This window comes from Embiotoca jacksoni, unplaced genomic scaffold (genome assembly GCF_022577435.1).
Source record: "Embiotoca jacksoni isolate LCO1_2020_lvr unplaced genomic scaffold, fEmbJac1.0.p SCAF_1, whole genome shotgun sequence".
Taxonomy (NCBI): Eukaryota; Metazoa; Chordata; class Actinopteri; family Embiotocidae; genus Embiotoca; species Embiotoca jacksoni.
In genome coordinates this window covers 22,897,969-22,916,053 of record NW_027185229.1, presented here as the reverse complement: position 1 = coordinate 22,916,053, position 18,085 = coordinate 22,897,969, and the positions used below count along the sequence as shown (strand labels likewise).

At 38.4% G+C, this 18,085-nt stretch overlaps 1 protein-coding gene across 1 annotated transcript; it reads left to right on the top strand.

Annotated features, from left to right (window-relative positions):
- Nucleotides 1-712: 712 nt before the first annotated feature.
- nat8l2 (N-acetyltransferase 8-like 2) lies at nucleotides 713-2,950 on the top strand. Its single transcript, XM_069152202.1, has 2 exons — nucleotides 713-721; nucleotides 2,268-2,950. The coding sequence occupies exon 2, from the start codon at nucleotides 2,279-2,281 to the stop codon at nucleotides 2,948-2,950; it is 672 nt and encodes a 223-aa protein (XP_069008303.1). The 5' UTR covers nucleotides 713-721; nucleotides 2,268-2,278.
- Nucleotides 2,951-18,085: the final 15,135 nt, after the last annotated feature.

Genomic DNA, 18,085 nt, shown 5'->3' with positions numbered 1-18,085 from the left:
CAGCAGCACTGTCTCTTGGCATCATCACTGACTGGATTATGTTTACAGGCAACATTTTTGAAATACATTTATATCCTGCACTGGCAACCCGTTCTCATCTCGGGCTGTAAGATACTGACGTTTTATCACAGCCTGCTGGCCTGTCAGCAAAACATGCAAAGTGCCTTGTGTTTAGGCACCAAAAACTATTGTTAGCTTTTGGAAACCATCAGGGTTTCGGTTAAATATGACACGAGTGCAATTTGTTTTGGTTCAGGCACCAAAACTAATTTAGGGTTTGGGTTTGGAAAAGGTTATAATTTGGATTTAAATGAGTCATTTTATGTAGATAATGTTGCATTTGTCCCAGTAAGTAAGTTGTGTTACTTAAAAGAAATCCACACAGCTTTTGTTTTTTCACAAACACCCTTGTAAAAGTCCAGAGTTTGTTCCTTCCAGCCTCCCTCTATGCAGACTTTTTCACCAAGCAGTCACATGACCTCATTTATTTTTTTTACCCGGGTGGTCACAGTGCCAATGTGAAAAGGTTCATGGTTTTGATTAAAATGGCAGTATTTGACGACCTAGGAGTGAGAACGGGCTGTTTAAGCATACCTTAAGGATGGCAATGTGGCAGTCTGAAATATCTGAATAAGTATTAAATGGAGTGTCAGGACCCTTTCATTATCACCTCAAGCCAAAGTCAAAACATTGAAATTCCCCCTCTTGTCAGCCAACACAGGTATGTTAAAATTAATATACTAATACTATTAGCATTTTAAAAGCTGCCAAAATTGCTGCTTTAAGATATTAACTGAACTAATATCTACAATGTTTGGTTTTGGGGTGCCTGGGGAAACAATAGGGATCGATAGGGGCCCATAAACAAGTGTTTGGCCCGCGGCCGCATGGAGAGTTGATCTGGCCATGGTAGAAATCCTTACTTTTAAAATGTGAGTTTTCTGCGACTCCTTTTGGCTGCGTGATTGAATAAATCAGTAATTTGCTGATGTGGATTTGTTGATGGATTGATATCCCTTTGGTTTACACCATCTCCATCCGGGAGATGACGGAAGTTGTGATTTCTGGAGGAAGGTATGTGGAAATGTCACGTGTTGTAAATGGAAACGTTTGCATTTGTGAAAATGTGAGGCAGTTTTCCCCCTTGCTGCACCTTGACCTGGCATAATTATTAACTTGACTTCAAGGATCTGCTACGTGTCTCTGCCGTGATTGTGTGTCTCGTCAACCTGTTTAAAAGTTGCACGGTTGTTGGTTTTCTTTTTGCTCTCGTTGCTTGTACTGCACGACTCCCCGTCCAGGACCAAGTCTGTTCAAGTTGTCTCAGTCACGTAAGGTTGCGTCGATTTTCTGTCAAATGTTGAATTACAGTGAAGCCAACTGACAAATAAGTTGAGCTGCGAGTTATTTCAAGTGGTTTAATAAGTTAATTGCCGAGTGGTGTCTGGCACAAAAGCGGGCCTGAGCTGGTTGTGACGTTGTATCAACAGTTGAAACTTTAAACTAACAGTTATTCTGGCTGCGCGAGACGTTCATGTTCAATTCAACCATGATGTTTAGTTTATAGTTTATAGTTTATAGTTTATAGTTTATAAGGCAGAACCTGCTGTGTGAATGTGGAGTTGAGGCGAACTACAGCAGGACCACTGATAGAAGCAGGGGTGGAGGAAGTATTCGGTTCAATACAATGTCCAAATCCTCCACTTTCTTTACCCAGAAGTGACAGTCCTGCAGGGGAAATTTAAGAGCTGGAAGTATTTAAGTACAGTCAGGCAAATGTGCTTTAAGTAATACAAGTGAATGTACCCAGTGGCAGATATACTGTCACATGATGGATTGCAACATCATTTCTGATGTGTTATTGTAAAAGCAGCATTTTACTGATGTAGTTGGCTGAGGTCCAGGTGATTTTTTTTTTAAACTAATTTGTAATAATTTGTTATTTTTAATTTTTGCTCCAATAATCGATCAACCTGAAATGTTTTTAATTAACTGGTCGAATGTTTAGTATGTAAAACATAATTGTCAGTTTTCTGTTCTTCAAATAATAAGATAAGTGACCACTCACTTCAGCTCAGTCAGTTTAATGTAAAGCATTATATTCTATAAGCACTATGGTTTTTTTTTTTTTTTTTTATACAAATCCTTTTATATAACTACGGTGGAGGAAAAAGTACAATATTTATTTTTTCAAAAGCTCACATTTGGTAATTTAGCCCAAGTGCAATGAAGATTTCAGACTTTTTTCTTTCAATTTCCCCCTCTAGTTCCTCTGACCATGCAGCTAGTGATCCGCCGGTACCGTCCCTCGGACAAAGACGCAGTGCTGACCCTCTTCAGTATCGGCATCCGGGAGCACATCCGTCCATGTTTTTACAACGCCATGACCAGCCCTCTCTACCTCACCATCACCCTGGCTCTGTGTGTCACTGGCTTCCTCCTCGGCTCGGTGTTCGGGGCTTGTCTGTTACCAGCAGGGTGGGCGGGCCTCATCTACTGCTGCTCTCATGAGCTATATACTGGCTACGTTAGGGAGAAACTTCAGACAGACATGCAGGACATCACTGGGAACTATCTGAGCAGACCGGATGACTTTTTCTGGGTGGCTGAGGCTGAGGTTGATGGGAGGGCGCAGATGATTGGCATGGTGGCTGTAGTGGCCAAACAAAGTGGGACAGAAAAGTACGGGGAGCTTTTCAGAATGATCATCTCGCCTCAGTACAGACAGATGGGCCTGGGCTCCAGGATGACGCAGACTGTGGTTGACTTCTGTAAGGAGCGAGGCTTCTCCAAGATAGTGCTGGAGACCAGCTCCATCCAGATGGCTGCTGTAGCCCTGTACACCAAACTGGGGTTCACTCATGTCCTCTCTTACGTCAAAAAAGAGGCTCCCTTTTGGGTTGTGTCGCTGGCCAGGGTGACGGTTTTAAGAATGGAAAAACACCTATAGGCTTCAGACACACCTGATCAGCTGCTGGGATGCTCCACTTCTGTTCCTCAGTAACCGTGCTTTAAGGTTTTGCTTTGATTGATAGCTGATTTAAACTGATAGGTGTAAGCTATGTTTCACAACAAAACAATCAGTTTTACCAAGAATAAAACTCCCACGTGTCATTTAGAGTAATGGATCTGAAAACTTCTTCCACCACTGGAAAAAAAAAAAAAAAAAATCCATGTTAATATCGGAATTGGTGTAAAAATTGTTCCATCAAGGAAAGGTCTCTTTGTCTTTGTCTTAAAAAGCATTAAATTTTTTGTGCGCAGACACTGTTCATTAAAAACTCATCATGTCTTACTAACAACATTAACAAGGACTCTTCTATTCTATTCTACGTTACATTAATTGTGACAGCAACCTATTGTGCACTGTCAGTAGTTTTACTTATGTTTTGGTGCTTTTTCTACTTTAAAATGTCAAAATAAGGCTCCTTACAAAGTAAAAAAAAAAAAAGAAAAAAAGTAGACTTTACACACTACCAATAAAAAGAAATGGATTATGCTATATTCAATCTCTGTTTGACAGCATACACCACAAAATTGTTTGGGAATCTGGTCAGTTTGGCACAGAGAACGGTTCAAAATGTGTAATCAGTCAGGTTAAAGCACATTTAACCACTCACCTTTTTACAAGCAGCCAGGATTTTGGTTTTAATCAGAATTAAAGTTACATCAACGGGATTGGTGATTGTTGATGATCTACAGCAGAGGGCGCCACTTGTCTGAGTAACGTTGAACCGCTTCTGTGATTAATAGTCAATCGTTTCTACATTGTTGTTTTCACTTAAAACATTACATAATTATGGTGCTTTCAAATGGCTGGTGTCAGATTTGTGGGAGACAGTATTTTTAAATGTACCCTAGTGTTCTGGTTTTGAGTATTTTATTGGTTGTCATCATTAAATTGAAACGTATACTCAACTTGGTGATTGTTTTTTGGCTCGGCTTTCTTCTCTGTCCGATCTCAGGTAATGGAAAATGGGAGTAAAACGTGATACACCGCATCCTCTATAACATCAAAGTGAGATTTTTGCTTTCTGTTCAGGGTCTAAATCATTACTACGTTACACTGTTATCGTCGTCTGTCTTATTTACTAACCGATTACTACATAATTTGAGCTGAGAATTCACATTTACACAGAACAATGAGATTAGCGTTAACATGCCACAGTATATCCACTGTGGTCATTTCCAGTGGCAGCATTTTGAATTGATACATCCAGCTCTTCATTGTCTACGAATATTCGTATTATAATTTATGATATAAACACTACAATAAACAGGTAGGCATTGTGCACTGTGCTGTAGCATATTTGAGTATCCGAACAACACCTCTCCAGAAGATTTGTGTTCATGTGAACACACTCAACTGTCTGTCACAGTGTGTTGTTTATTAAATCACAACATAGGTTATTTCATGGCACTTAACACATTAAAGTCCTTACAGCAAGACTTTACAATATCATACAGAAAAACCCAACAATTCCCACATAAGCTAAGAGGGAAAAAAAAAAAAAAAAAACCTCTTTAAGGTAGAAAAACCTCCAACAGAGGGAAGGAAAAACTCCCTCTTAACAGGAAGAAACCTCCGACAGAACCAGGCTCAGGGGCGGGCGGCCATCTGCCTCGACCGGTTGGTCATGTGTTTCATCCTGCAGGAGGCACAGTACAAGTCCGGTGAATAAAACGTCTGAATAACAACCATGTGAGGGTTGAATGATACTACTCTGGGGGTTAAAACACTATATGGTGCTTTGATAACTGCTGTTGTAGCCACAAACAAGTTACTTAAACAGAAACAATGTTAGTATATTCTTTTTTTTATTGGAAATGTGTTGTGGAAAGAATCTTTGAACTGTGATAGTCAAGATCTTCAAAAGATAATCTTATCCTTGGTCATTGGGAGGAAGTACATTTACTCATGTACTGCGCTGACAGGATAAATCTGTTTTATTTGAACCTGGTGTATTTCTCGTGATTGTGACTGTTGTCGCTAACTTTGCGCTCCCGACCTCTGTTGTAGAGATGGATGTCGACCCTCCCGTGTGAGCCACTTGCCCTCCGATGAAGGCAAGGACCGCCTGCAGGACAGCGTGCAGGGCATCACAGGTTTTATTTTCATTTATTTTCACCCTCAGAGCACATTTCAAGTTTCCAAGGAGTCTTCAAATTATAATACACTTACAATATAAGCATATGCATTGAAAACAGTTTAAAGAATTATACTTTATTATTTAAGTGCCTTGTGCTAGTTTGGTGTGTCGAAATGTAAATACTGAGTTGGCTATTTCATGAAAGCACACAAAGATAATATACATACTCTATATAGTCCACATCACTAAAAAGCTTTGAATATGTGTGGTATCTTGTGTCACATGTGTACAGTGGGATGCCTGTGACTCCTGTGTGAGCACACACACGTGGCTAAAATCATGACCGCCATGTCATCTTGGGTCAGAGTACAGCTTCTGCTCTAAAGATGCTTTGTTCAGTCAGGAGATGAGAAGTCACGTAAACCAGATGACTGAACAAAATATCCCATCTGGTGCCTATGGGTGATGCAATTTAGCTCAAATAAATCGTATACAAATATGTTTACGTAAGTCCGACTTTGAAGTACAGCTTTACTTGAGTATTTACATTCTATGCTAATTTGTACTATTATATACAGTTTAACACTGAAAAGTAACATTCTGCATAATTTGTATCTTTTTTTTAAATTATTGCTGAGTTTGAATGAGGGACATAACTTTGATAAAAGATCTGAACTTTTCTTTGAAACCTTTGGAGAACATTTACAGAACCCTTTTTTAAAAAAAAAAAATTTATATATTTTTTTTTAGCCTTTTTCAGGAGAAAAGAAGAAACCTAATGTTAAAAGTGCCTCATGGGTTTTTCTGAATATGAGAAACACACACATGCATACCTTTCCCACGTGTGTTTTTGTGCTGATACATTCAACCAGCGGAAGACCAGTCAACAACTCACTCAGCAGGGCACACCCCTGCTGGGTCTGTTGAAGCAACATTATGCTTCAATATATTACCTTATTTATATGGAAAAAATTCCAGTCAGGCTTGTAATAAATGTTTTAATCTGTAGTCCTGATGAGGATTTAATGTGGTGGGTTTCACTTTATAGGCCCTGTAAACTTAGTTTTTGACAATCAGCCTGCATGAACAGAACATCTTCTGTTGTTTTCTGTTTTCTGTTTTGTTGTTTTCACATGAGAGAGTTTGGTAGCTTTTTTTCCTCTGAATTCTTTTCACTGGTTTTAAGTGGATGGGGTTCATCTTGTAAATGTCACATACATCTATGCTCCAATCACGATTTAGTTTTGAATGCACATAGCAGCTCAGTTTCATCTTGTTAAACACTTAACACCACCTACAGATCTTTTGTAGCTAGTCATGGATATTTATTGTTATAGAGGCTACCTCTAACGAATTATTCTTCGTGTAAAGCTAGGGCTTTCAAGGAACAGTTCAACATTTTGGGAACTGCACTTATTGGCTTTCTTGCAATGAGAAGAGTAATGCCTCTAATATGTCTGTACCCAATATGAAGCTACTGCCCACACCAATTAAGTGTAAAGACTAGAAACTGAGGGAAACATCTAGTCTAGCTCTTTCCGAAGGTAACAAATCCACCTACAGTCCAAGTTAGCTATACTAACCAGCTACAGGTTCCACATATACTGAGAATATAGACATGAAAGTGGTGCCCATTTCCTCCTCTACCTATTTCTTGAAATTTAGCATACATGTAATGTTGCAAAATGTACTGGCAATTCAGGTTTTCTTAATTTAGCTTCAATATATTTGCAGGAACACTCAATAAATATATTTTTTTTTATACATATCTGTATATAGCATTTTACTCAGTATAGTCGTTTTATGTGATGAGAAAATGTATGAAACAGAAATCATCAACTGGATTAAGAGATTTTTGATTCTTTAAGTATCCCTTTCTCTCAGTGAAGATCCAGTGAGTCTCTCTGAACTTCTGAAACCCCTTCTCCACATCCTTGTACCCATAAAAGCAGCACATAACACTTGTTTTGAGTTCATCCCTACACACATTTCAGGTGAATGACATTTGGCAGCACTCCAAAGCAAAGAGGGGGATTGAGAAACCAAAGGTAAAGCTACTCCTGGCTCTGTTATAACACTTGGCAGTGTTTTTGTGTGATCTATCTGTCCGTCAAAGGCTTTGAGTTCAACACTTGTGAAAATGCCAAACCAGAAGGTAATATTGAATCTGTGTCAGTTGTTGAAGCGGCAGAGTGGATAAACACATCAAGGTTTGTACTGTTAAAGGCCTTGCATGAGAGTCAACACACTGCATGTGTACACTGTGTGACATTCAAAGAGGGGACACCTGTTTTCACTCTGGACAATGAAATGTAGAACAGAGATACAATTTCTAACAATGACTTATAACAAACAGAGCACTTTTAAAAAAACAAAGTTAAACGTACGAAACGGGCAGTTAAGTTATGGCTCTCGTATTACTTGTGAGGAGGATACAGAAATTAGAAATAATTTCAAAAGAACATTTTACATAAAGAAAAGCAGGAGAAGCCTAAAGAGCTGCATAAACATGGAAAAATATGTAATAACAAAAGCAACATTGAGTTTCCGCCACAAGTCTATCTAAGTAGTAAACTGTTTTAAAAAGGTAAGACCCTGCAAGTGAATAATATAACAATCAAACCCCAAAAAATACAAACTCTCTTTTGCTGTGATTCTGAAGCATTTAATTGTTGCCAAAAACTCTGACATAGATTTTTTTTTTTTTATCATATGAAAATATACCTTATAAAGCCCACTGTATCTCTACACAAAAAAACAAAACTGTTCAATTTGAATCTGTATAGAACTCAATAATCCAGACTATTTCTTTGATTACAAGGACCATGCTAAATCAAGGTAATATGTGCAGACCTTGATGGTAATGTAAATTATTTGTTCTTATTCTAATTATTTCTGGATCATCTTATTAACGTTATAGAAGTCTGAATTTGGAAATGGAGCCACTTTTAGATTGAAAATGTGAGAAGCTACAATAAAAAGCCTAGTTGATCTGAATGTTTTCATTTTAGAGTTTGAACATTTACACATTATAGTGATTAAAATTATGCATTGTTTATATTCATATTTAACTACCATAAATTTATCCCTAAAATGCTTTGTATATTTAGAATAAACTTAATTTTTCAACACTGTTTCACATTTGTTTTAAATGAACAAACGATAGTGAGAGAGAGGGTAGACAGATTTGTTCAGATACTAAATTTTTTAACGTGTGTAATGACCGAATTAAATGAGAACTTAACTTCTACTTAAGTTATACCAAACAGGGACTAAATGAATACAACCTTAACAAATTGTAAATTGAAAAAACCCTCAGAAAGTCAGTCCTCTGATCAACTTCCACACTTTAAAAAATGTCCCCTCGGGGATTAATAAAGTAACTACGTAACCTAACCTAACCTAACCTTAAGGGATTTCTAATCTGCTTTATTTTTGTACAACCCTGTGTCTCAGAGCGTTTGCTGGTTGGGATCTGGATCAATAATGATGGACCTTGTTCTTGTCCATGTGTCACCTTCTGTGAACATGTAAGATATTGAGTTTGGGCGCCGTTGTGACATTCCTCTCTTTTTGTCTTAGAGGTATTTGTGACGTGTCACAAACTGTCCTAGTCTTAAAAATGTGTATAACCTTTGACGTCTTTGAAACGTGCTGTGGGTCCTGTGCTCTGTCACATGTATTCCTGCATTGCCCTATATATCCTACAGCTACAGAGAAATAGCCATTATACTGAAAAAGTTTGTTTTTATTACAATTAGAAAAAAAAGGGTGCAACTAACAATTATTTTTATTATCAGTTCACCTGTTCATTATTTTCTCAATCACTTGTCAAATTATGTCTATAAAATATGAGATAACAGTAAAAAATTTAGGCTTTTCAGAGTCCAAGGTTCCTTTTCTGTCTCTGAAATAGTGAAAAACCCAAAGTTATTATGGCCCGAGCACTGATGTTGCGAAAGCCCTATTGTTATCCAAGCGATTATTATGATTCTCCATAAACAACTGCATTTTTGGAGGCTTTATCATATTCAAAAACTCATGAAAGTTGGTACACACAGTCTCTCCCGGCGAAAAATTTCGTATTTTAATGGAGCCGCGAGTTGGCGTGGCAAAATGGCTCTTTGGCGCCCCCTAAACAGATGCCCTGGCGGCTCCATTTACCTACATGCACGAAATTCGGTGGACATGTGTATCACACCGAGGTGTACAAAAAAGTTACAATAATTTGGATGACATGCGATAGTATGATAACCAAGGGGGAATCGAACCCCCAACCTTCTAGAGGCAGCAGTGCTAACCACTGCGCCACCAGGCTTCCCAGGAGTTAGATGGCATTGTGACAAATCTTTGGCTCACTTCAACCTATAACTCCACTGTCCACAAATATTCATTCAAATGCGACTAAAATTGCAGCAGACATTCTTTGGATAGTAGATATATGTGTTTTCAAGGGGGTCTGCAGTGATATTAAAAATCTTCCTGTAATGTGTAGTGTATGCAAAACATTTTCAATTTCTCCAAACGTTTCAACTCCACTAAAAGTTGAATCACCATCAAAAGGCCAAGGTGGAATCTGAACCATTAATAGCAACCTTGGTGAAGTAGAATCTTTTACCAGTTGAGTTAACCAGACTGTCGGTTGAGTCACTGGAAGCTCTGAGTGAACTCTGTGAAACACTTTCTTCTGCCGCAACTCCACCTCTGGCACCGAAGATAGTCCAGCAATCTACAACACCAACTCCAAGCTAGAAACAACCTCATGAAGACACGGGTTCAAACCCCGCCGAGGTAACACACGAGGTTCAGGGTTTACCCGCCGAGGTAACACACGAGGTTCATGGTTTACCCGCCGAGGTAACACACAAGGTTCATGGTTTATGAAGGGAAAGTCCCCTTAATAAGCCTCACAGTTCACAGAGAGCAAATCCCTCTAAGCCACGTGGTTCATGGAGGGTGAGACCTCCTAAGGCGAGTCCCTCTAAGGGTAAGCCAGATAGTTTGTACATGCAGTCATACTAATACCAAACCAAAGGTCAACAACAATACAAAAGTGACTTTTTTGTCATATTTCGGACATGTATGACACAGTATGACACAGTGGTGTTGCCTCACAGTGAGAAGTAACCTGCATGCATGTCAGTTCAGAAAAAGGTCATACTCCAAAAAGTCATGAAAAGTCATCCAAAATATCCAAAGTATGTTGTCCAAAATATCCAAAGAAAAGTCATACTATAGCATGTCGTCCAAAAAAATTGACCCAAAATTAATTTTTGTATAGAGTATAAAGTATATAGTATGTAGTAAAGTCAGGGCGATGCGGCTAAGTTTAATGTTTTGTTGTGACACAGGAAGTTGATGTTTAAGGTCAAACGATGCTCCAAACCACATGAAACTTGCGTCAAGCACCAACCTTCATGAGTTTTTGAAGATGTTAAAGCCGCCAAAAAAAAGCCTTTTTTTTAAAAAGAAGAATAAGGAACAAGAAAAAAATTAAAATTGCAAGCGGGAATATGCTGACCTTCGCGTGCTGCACGTCAGGGAGCTGGCGGCCCGACGTGCAGCGTGCGAGGGCCCGCATATCACTGCTTGCAGTTTTAATTCAGATTACTTCCATAGGATAAAACATCAACAAATAGCCATGTTTGAGTAACTGGCCCAGAGAATGTTTGGCATGTTTTCTTCAAAACATGGCAAAAAATGTATTGATTAGAAGAATTATTATTATTTTCTTTCAATGAACATATCACATAATCATTTCAGTCATACATGAAAGACGTATTGTATAATCATGTATTAATATCTATTTTATAAGACCCATGTGGTGCATAAAATAAATCAAAGTGAAATGGATTGTACGTTTTATTTCCTGTTGATGCTAACTGACACACCTCAGTGACGTAAAAATTTTTCTTTTTTAAATGATCACCTAGCGGTTGTATGCCTTCTTAACCACTCAAGTTGTAGTTTACATGCATGTCTGTCCAAACTCATGGAGATAAAGAACTCACAGTAAAACTTGACCTTTGACCCCCAAATTTGAATCAGTTCATCCTTGAATCCGTGTGAATGTTTGTCACAAATTTGAAGAGATTCCCTAAAGGCCTGAAGGAGATATCACATTCACAATGGTAAATGGGATGTGAACTTAGAGTGACCTTGACCTTTGACCACCAAAATCTTAACAATCCTTGAGTCCAAACAATTGTTTGTACCACACTGGATGAGATATAGTTCTGGGTTTTGTACCCTCATGGTTGAAATGCACTTATTGTAAGTAGCTTTGGATAAAAGCGTCAGCTAAATGAAATGTAATGTAATGTAATATACTCAAGGTGTTCCCGAGATATTACGTTATCAGTAGGAAAATGGATGTGAACAGTGACCTTGACCTTTGACCATGTAAATGTTAGTAGTTCATCCTTGTGTCAAAGTGAATGTTTACGCCAAATTTGAGGAAATTCTCTCAAGGCATTCTTAAGATATTGTGTTCATGAGAATGGAACTAATTTTGACAGATTTTCAGTCTTTGACAGTCAGGAAGGACCACAAATCTTATGACACCTTACACATGACAACACATTGAATGACCCCTCAATACCCACTTACAAAGGTAATCATGGGACTGTTAGACATGTTAGAATTGTTATAGTTATTTGTTCATCTTCTCTGAGGCAACATAGAGACCAAAACCAATGAGTCAACAATTTATAGTTCCAGCTTGCCTCATTCAAGTAAAATTAGATTATAAAATGATCACCGTCTGAAACTGAGTGGAGTTTGTCTGTAAAAAGTCTCACAGGTACGAATGTGCTGCAACTGTTGAATTATCTTACACAACAGATAAACATACGCACACACACCCCTCGTGTACAGCAAGTGCAACGAGTGGTTTCACAATAAGATACTAGTTGCCCTGGTAAAAATCCTTTAATATCACATAAAGGGAGGACAAATGCTCCGGTACACAGATTTACACAAACACACACACTGGTACACCCACCAGCACACAGCTGCCAAAATGTGTAATAGTTATTTGATCAGGTCATGTTGACAGATCGACCTTTTAACGATAAACAGATGGACGACTCCTCTGTGCTCCCCGGGAGGCGGCAGACCACAGGACCCTGACTTCCTGTGCAGGTCCTCAACAGAGAACATAGCTCAGGTCAAACAAATAAACATGCTGCTGACGATGCACGAAAAGCTCCCATCATGGAATTTACCTGTTGTGTTGTTTTACCTAAATGGGCGCCATCAACAAACTGTTTTTCTGACCTTGTGACCCTCTGAACTAAAACCTTGATAATGCATTAAAAGTTGTGAGGTTTAAAAAAAAAATAAAGAAAAGGATCAGTTCAACGTGTCAAATTTGAACGATAATTGTATTTAAGCTTTATGTATTTATGTTACTATAACCAGATATCATCAATACAGAGGGGATAAAGAAACTGGAACTCATGCTTGAGACAGACTTTAGTGTGTATTAGTATATATTAAATATGCTTTTTTTGCAATTAGTTTTACACCCAAAAATTAAAAACAAAATAAAAATCAATTTATTTAATCAAAATACATTTCTATAAATTTCGCAAAAGCGAATGATTATAACACAAAATATTTTTTTTATCTTAGGCTTTATAATATAGGAGCAAAACCTACAAATTTGTTATATATATTTCATTTTCCTTGAGCTGTGGCTAATTTGATTTATTTCTTATTGCTCCTGTATCTAATGAAGTGTAACAAGTGACACTTGACATTTAGTTGATATATTGTACGCGGATAATCCAATAAAAAAATAACCGAAGGGAGTGACTGACACAAAAACTAACCCATTATCAATAAAAAATATCAAAACTTGAGACATTTATTACACTTTTAATAAAAAAGTGAAATTTTTAATCAACAATTGAACTGTTGCACAACATTCAATTTCATTATTTTACAAAAAAAAAAGTCAATAATAAAAAATAAAGTGTTGAGTCCTTTTTTTATTTTAAAGCAGTAGATGAATGGATCATTTTAACTCAAAGTCCTCTGACTTCTTTGTTCTGCAGCTTTTCACCATATCATACATAGAGTCTTCATCAGCAGCTGAAGTTTAGTGGTGGATCTTTGGATGTTTCAAGTTTTTGTTTCTCTTCTGAGCACTTTTAACTAAACTTAAGCCATCTTAAATGAGAACTTCTGAAATTAGTCAGAGTCAAGAAATGTTTGAATATTTACAGTCAACTGGACAAACTCGGTCTGCTGATGAAGACCATGTGATCTAATCTCAGATTTTTTGTTTATCATTTAAAGGTCTGTTCTTTCATTTTTTTTAACTTCTGGTTTCTATTTCTTCTAATCCTGCATGGCAACACAAAATGAACTTTTAACTCTAACATACTTAGTTTCACTCTGCTGATACACACTATATCTGAACACAAATGACAGCAGTAAAATCGGGCCCCACAAAGGCTTAACTTAAAGCTGAACTAGGCCAATTAAAGTTTTACAGTGCTCTTTTGGAGAAAATGACTTCCGCTACGGTGAAATAATATTTACCACCCAATAAACTGTCACTGATGCATTATTAAGAGTAACTACACCTCACAACTTTTACAGGAGACTTTTACCAGCAGTTAAACCTCTGAATGTTCCTCTGACTGCAGAAAGCTGGGCCACAGAGATGTGAGATGACTAACAGCTTGTTTTTCAACTCTCTGTCCACAGTTACAAAAAAAGAGCACAACAAGTTTACAGCTACAAAGTGCAGATCAGAGTCCTCCAGCGGGAGACCTTGAGGAGGTGGTTCAGGGAGAAATCGATACCTTTAAATGAAATACAGTAGCAAAAACAGAGTTAGGAAAGAGGCAGAGAGCTGAACACAGCTGGAGAAAGGGTCGTATAAAACACGCACACATATGTTGGTGTTATTATGCAGTGAGGGGTTAACGATCAGATGGGCAACCTCATCGATGTGTAATAACATCTGCGGAGAGGTCAGTCACTGTGGCCCCACTAGCCCCCGACAATAATCCAACATGGACAGAGATGTTGTCCACATCGACACACAAAAACACACTGTATACATGTACAATCTCACGTCCAAAAAAAGTTGTGAGGCCATGTAAAATGTAAATAAAACCCGAACGCAATGATTTGAACATCCTGTAAACCCATATTTCATTGAAAATAGGACAAAGACCACATATCAAATGTTGAAACTAAGACATTTTATTGTTTTATGAAAAGTAAATGCTCAGCAGTGAAGATGGGGTGGTAAACCCCTTACCACTCTTTGAAAAACTGTGTGTGTGGGTGTGTGTGTGGGTGGGGGGGGGGGGGGGGGGGGGTGAATGGTGCAACAATTTAGGAATAATGTTTCTCAATGTAAAATTGAAAAGAATTTGGCTATTTCTTCATCTATTGTACATAAAATCATTAAAAAATTAAAAAAATTCAGAGGATCTGAAGAAATCTCTGTACGCAGGGGACAAGGCCGAAAGCCAATATTGGATGCCAGTTAGCTGCGGGACTTCATTCTTTCTTTCACAACTCAAAATGCTTTAATGTCTTTCCAACCAGCAGTGGTTTATGCACATTACCTCATAACGCAGGAACTTACGAAAACTGTAAAATCAATTCTCATGGAAAAAACAAGTAAGTGGACCTTAAGTTGAAATTGTTTTGTCAACTGTTATAATGTTTGTTGAATATAAAGAAATGGCCTGTAATCATAGAGATTCAGGGTAAGAAAAAGTACAGAGTAAAATAAATTGAACATCAGTGGCCTATGTTCTGAATGCAGGCGCAGCATCCACATGAAGCCATTATACTGTGTGATATATACGGCACTAACACAAATCCCTGTTTATAGACCGCTTTAGAGGAACTTCTTTAATCCACCACTCTTTCTGTGAACTTCCACAAAACCAGACACTGAATCACAAAAAAATCCCTGGTCACAACCTTCTTAACTTGTGAACTCCCATCACAGTTTGAGCACAATTTCCCTTCTTTGATTGTTTTATTAGAGGAATCGTGTGTGTAATATACATACATAACTGATTTCATCGTGTTTGGACTCCTCAAAGTTGGGCAAATCTGGCCAGTGAGTTTGAACTGTTGGAAATGCTTCTCATTTCAAAAAGCAGTGTTGTCTGAGTTTATATCCACTTGCAACAAAATATCCTTTTACTAAGTAAAGTGGACACTAAAATAGTACATGAAAATAGAAACTCGATTTTTCTCTTTGTGTCGTTCCCTCATTCTGTCTTAAGTTGGATATGTTGCATATCGTCTCCTAAATGTGTGTAAATGTTTTATGTCTGAAGTCATCTTTTATAATTTTAAGTGAAGATCATATTTGTCATGGTTGTTGCACAATGTTAACTTTACAGTAGCCTATTATATGATAAATGCCTCGTCTGATACGTAAATGGTTACACCTATATTAACATCTACAGGACTTACAATAACTCATACGCACACTCGGCGGATGGGTTTATTGAGGATAAAAGAGGGTTTCAAAGCAAGAGGTACAGCATGTTATCACTGAGACACACACACACACACACACACACACACACACACACACACACACACACACACACTTTGCCCGAGGCCTCCATGGGCAAAGTGTGTGTGGGCGGTGGCGAGAGGGGGCATCTCTTTCCAACCCGTTGGCACAGGCGAGGTCGACCGGTGCATGTTTTTTAGCTCATTCACTCATTTACCTACTACCACCACCCCTTTCACCCCTTTCACCCCTCACACACACACACACACACACACACACACACACACACACACACACACACACACACACACACACACACACACACACACACACACACACACACATTGAGGTTGCAAGAGTTCAGCGCAGGGTACACAAGGACCCCTCTGAACTCAACAATTTGGCTCCTTTCCAACGAATAGCTCACCTAACTTGCACAGCTCATAACATAGCAGAGTCTCCATGTCCTTCTTACCTTGTGCACACACGGGCTCAGACACACACACACACACACACACACACACACACACACACACACACGAGTAAAAAAACAGATTAATATACTGCCGTGTTTTCCAAAACAACCAGGCAAGCCCTGCCCAAATGTACTAAACAGCATTTTAAAACCCTCTTTTGATCAGGCTACATTACCTCCGGGCTTCGTTTCTCCACGACATCAACACACAGCATCGGCATGGCCTGTGTCCTGGCACCAAAGCCAGACAGATGTTGTAACAACCAGCGTGAGTGATGAGCTGGTTGAAACCACATCAGACTTTGTAAACATGAGTGAAGATGATAGAAAAACAGGCACATGGAAAAAAACAAGAGGAGAAAAAGCCTGGGAATGGTGCTGAATCACATTCACAGTCACGCACAGAGAACCTGCACAAATGTTAAAGCATGCATGCGAGCGCTTGTGCACACGTACATGCTTTCATGTGTGTTTTAACATGTGCGCTGTGTCACAGGCATGCACAACCTGAACTTTATAAATTGAACTCTTAGAAAGTGACAGCCATTCCACAGACACAGGAGCTCTGTGATTGAGCAAAAACACTCCGGTCCACACTGATCATCCAAATGATTGCCAGAGAATGTCAACATTTCCAGTAACATATAAAACCTTCTAATTTTTCTGTTACATATTACCCTGTACTTTAACTGTCAATAGATACAGAAGGATTCAAATGTCTGCGACAACTCATCAAAAATCTGTCATATTTTAATGTAAACCTGGAAATAAGCAGGAAGTATCAGGAATTTATGACGAAGTTATGACACGCAAAATGCTGAAGTAATATTTAAGACCTGCACTATTGCTGTGTAAGTAATCAAGCCAAATAAAATTTGTGTCATCGATCATATTAACTCCATTGTAAAGTTTTCTTGAGTTTTATCTCTTTCATTGAAGCGTTGTTCAGAAGACACTCAGGTGGGTTTCATTGAGTAATCAGAGGCTCGTTTAAGTAAATCAACCAGCAGCTGTTGTTCACCTTCTATAAATATGGCTTTGTCTCAAGTTTCCAGCAGAACATTGCTTAGTAGCATTGTGATAGTTGGAAACATATCATCAGAACAAAGTAAAAGCGTTGAAATCAGATTCTTATTTGAAACAAAGTCTGTCTTTTTCAGCCTGGAACTGTGGCTAGACTAAAGGTTTCTAAAGTCAGGACCGGACTACACGATGTATTTGTCTTTCAAGATGGTAACTCAAATTAGGCAACTGAATGCTCACGGTCAGATGCTGTGGTTGGCATATTCTGCATCCTACCTCAGCTAGAAAATGCATGAGCATCAATGCAGGTTTTAGTCTTATTTGTGAAGCATCTCACATAAAAACTGAAGATACCCCTTTGTGAGAGCTGTGCATGGAATTGGGCTTATGTTTTCTGCTGATGGCTGCAGTTATTTAACATAATCAGAATGAAATATAATTGCATCCTGATTTGAAGTTGTGAGTGATGTTGGTGTTTGCCTCAGCTAAAAGCTTCATAACTCGCTCGCTAGGTGGTCTGAGAAGACAGAAATGCAAAACAGGAAGGACGTGTCTGTACAAGTATTGCTTGTGCAAGCATTGTTGTTTTTTTCTTATCTCCCTTTTAACGTCACTGTCTCCTCCGGAAATCATCCTGATACTTACAGCAAATCTGCATGAAGAGGGATCAAAACATTTTCTTGCACAACTCATTCCTGCGGAAGTAAAAGTAGTTCTAATAATTTTTTTTCCCACTCGTGAACACCTTCCCAGCAAAAAAAGCACAAACCCACCTTTCCACAAAGAAGGAGTTTAGTTTGAGCTCCTGCACTGTCTCAACATGCTTGTTTTGATGGTTTTAATCCTCATTTCCGAGTTCCTCTCCTTGTGTTAACGACATCATTGAGTCATGAAGTTCGTTTCCCAATGAAACCTGATATTGTTACTGTACTCTCAGGAATGTTTTTCACCCAGTGAGTGGCAGGGTGTGTTCACATCTCTTTGCCTGTA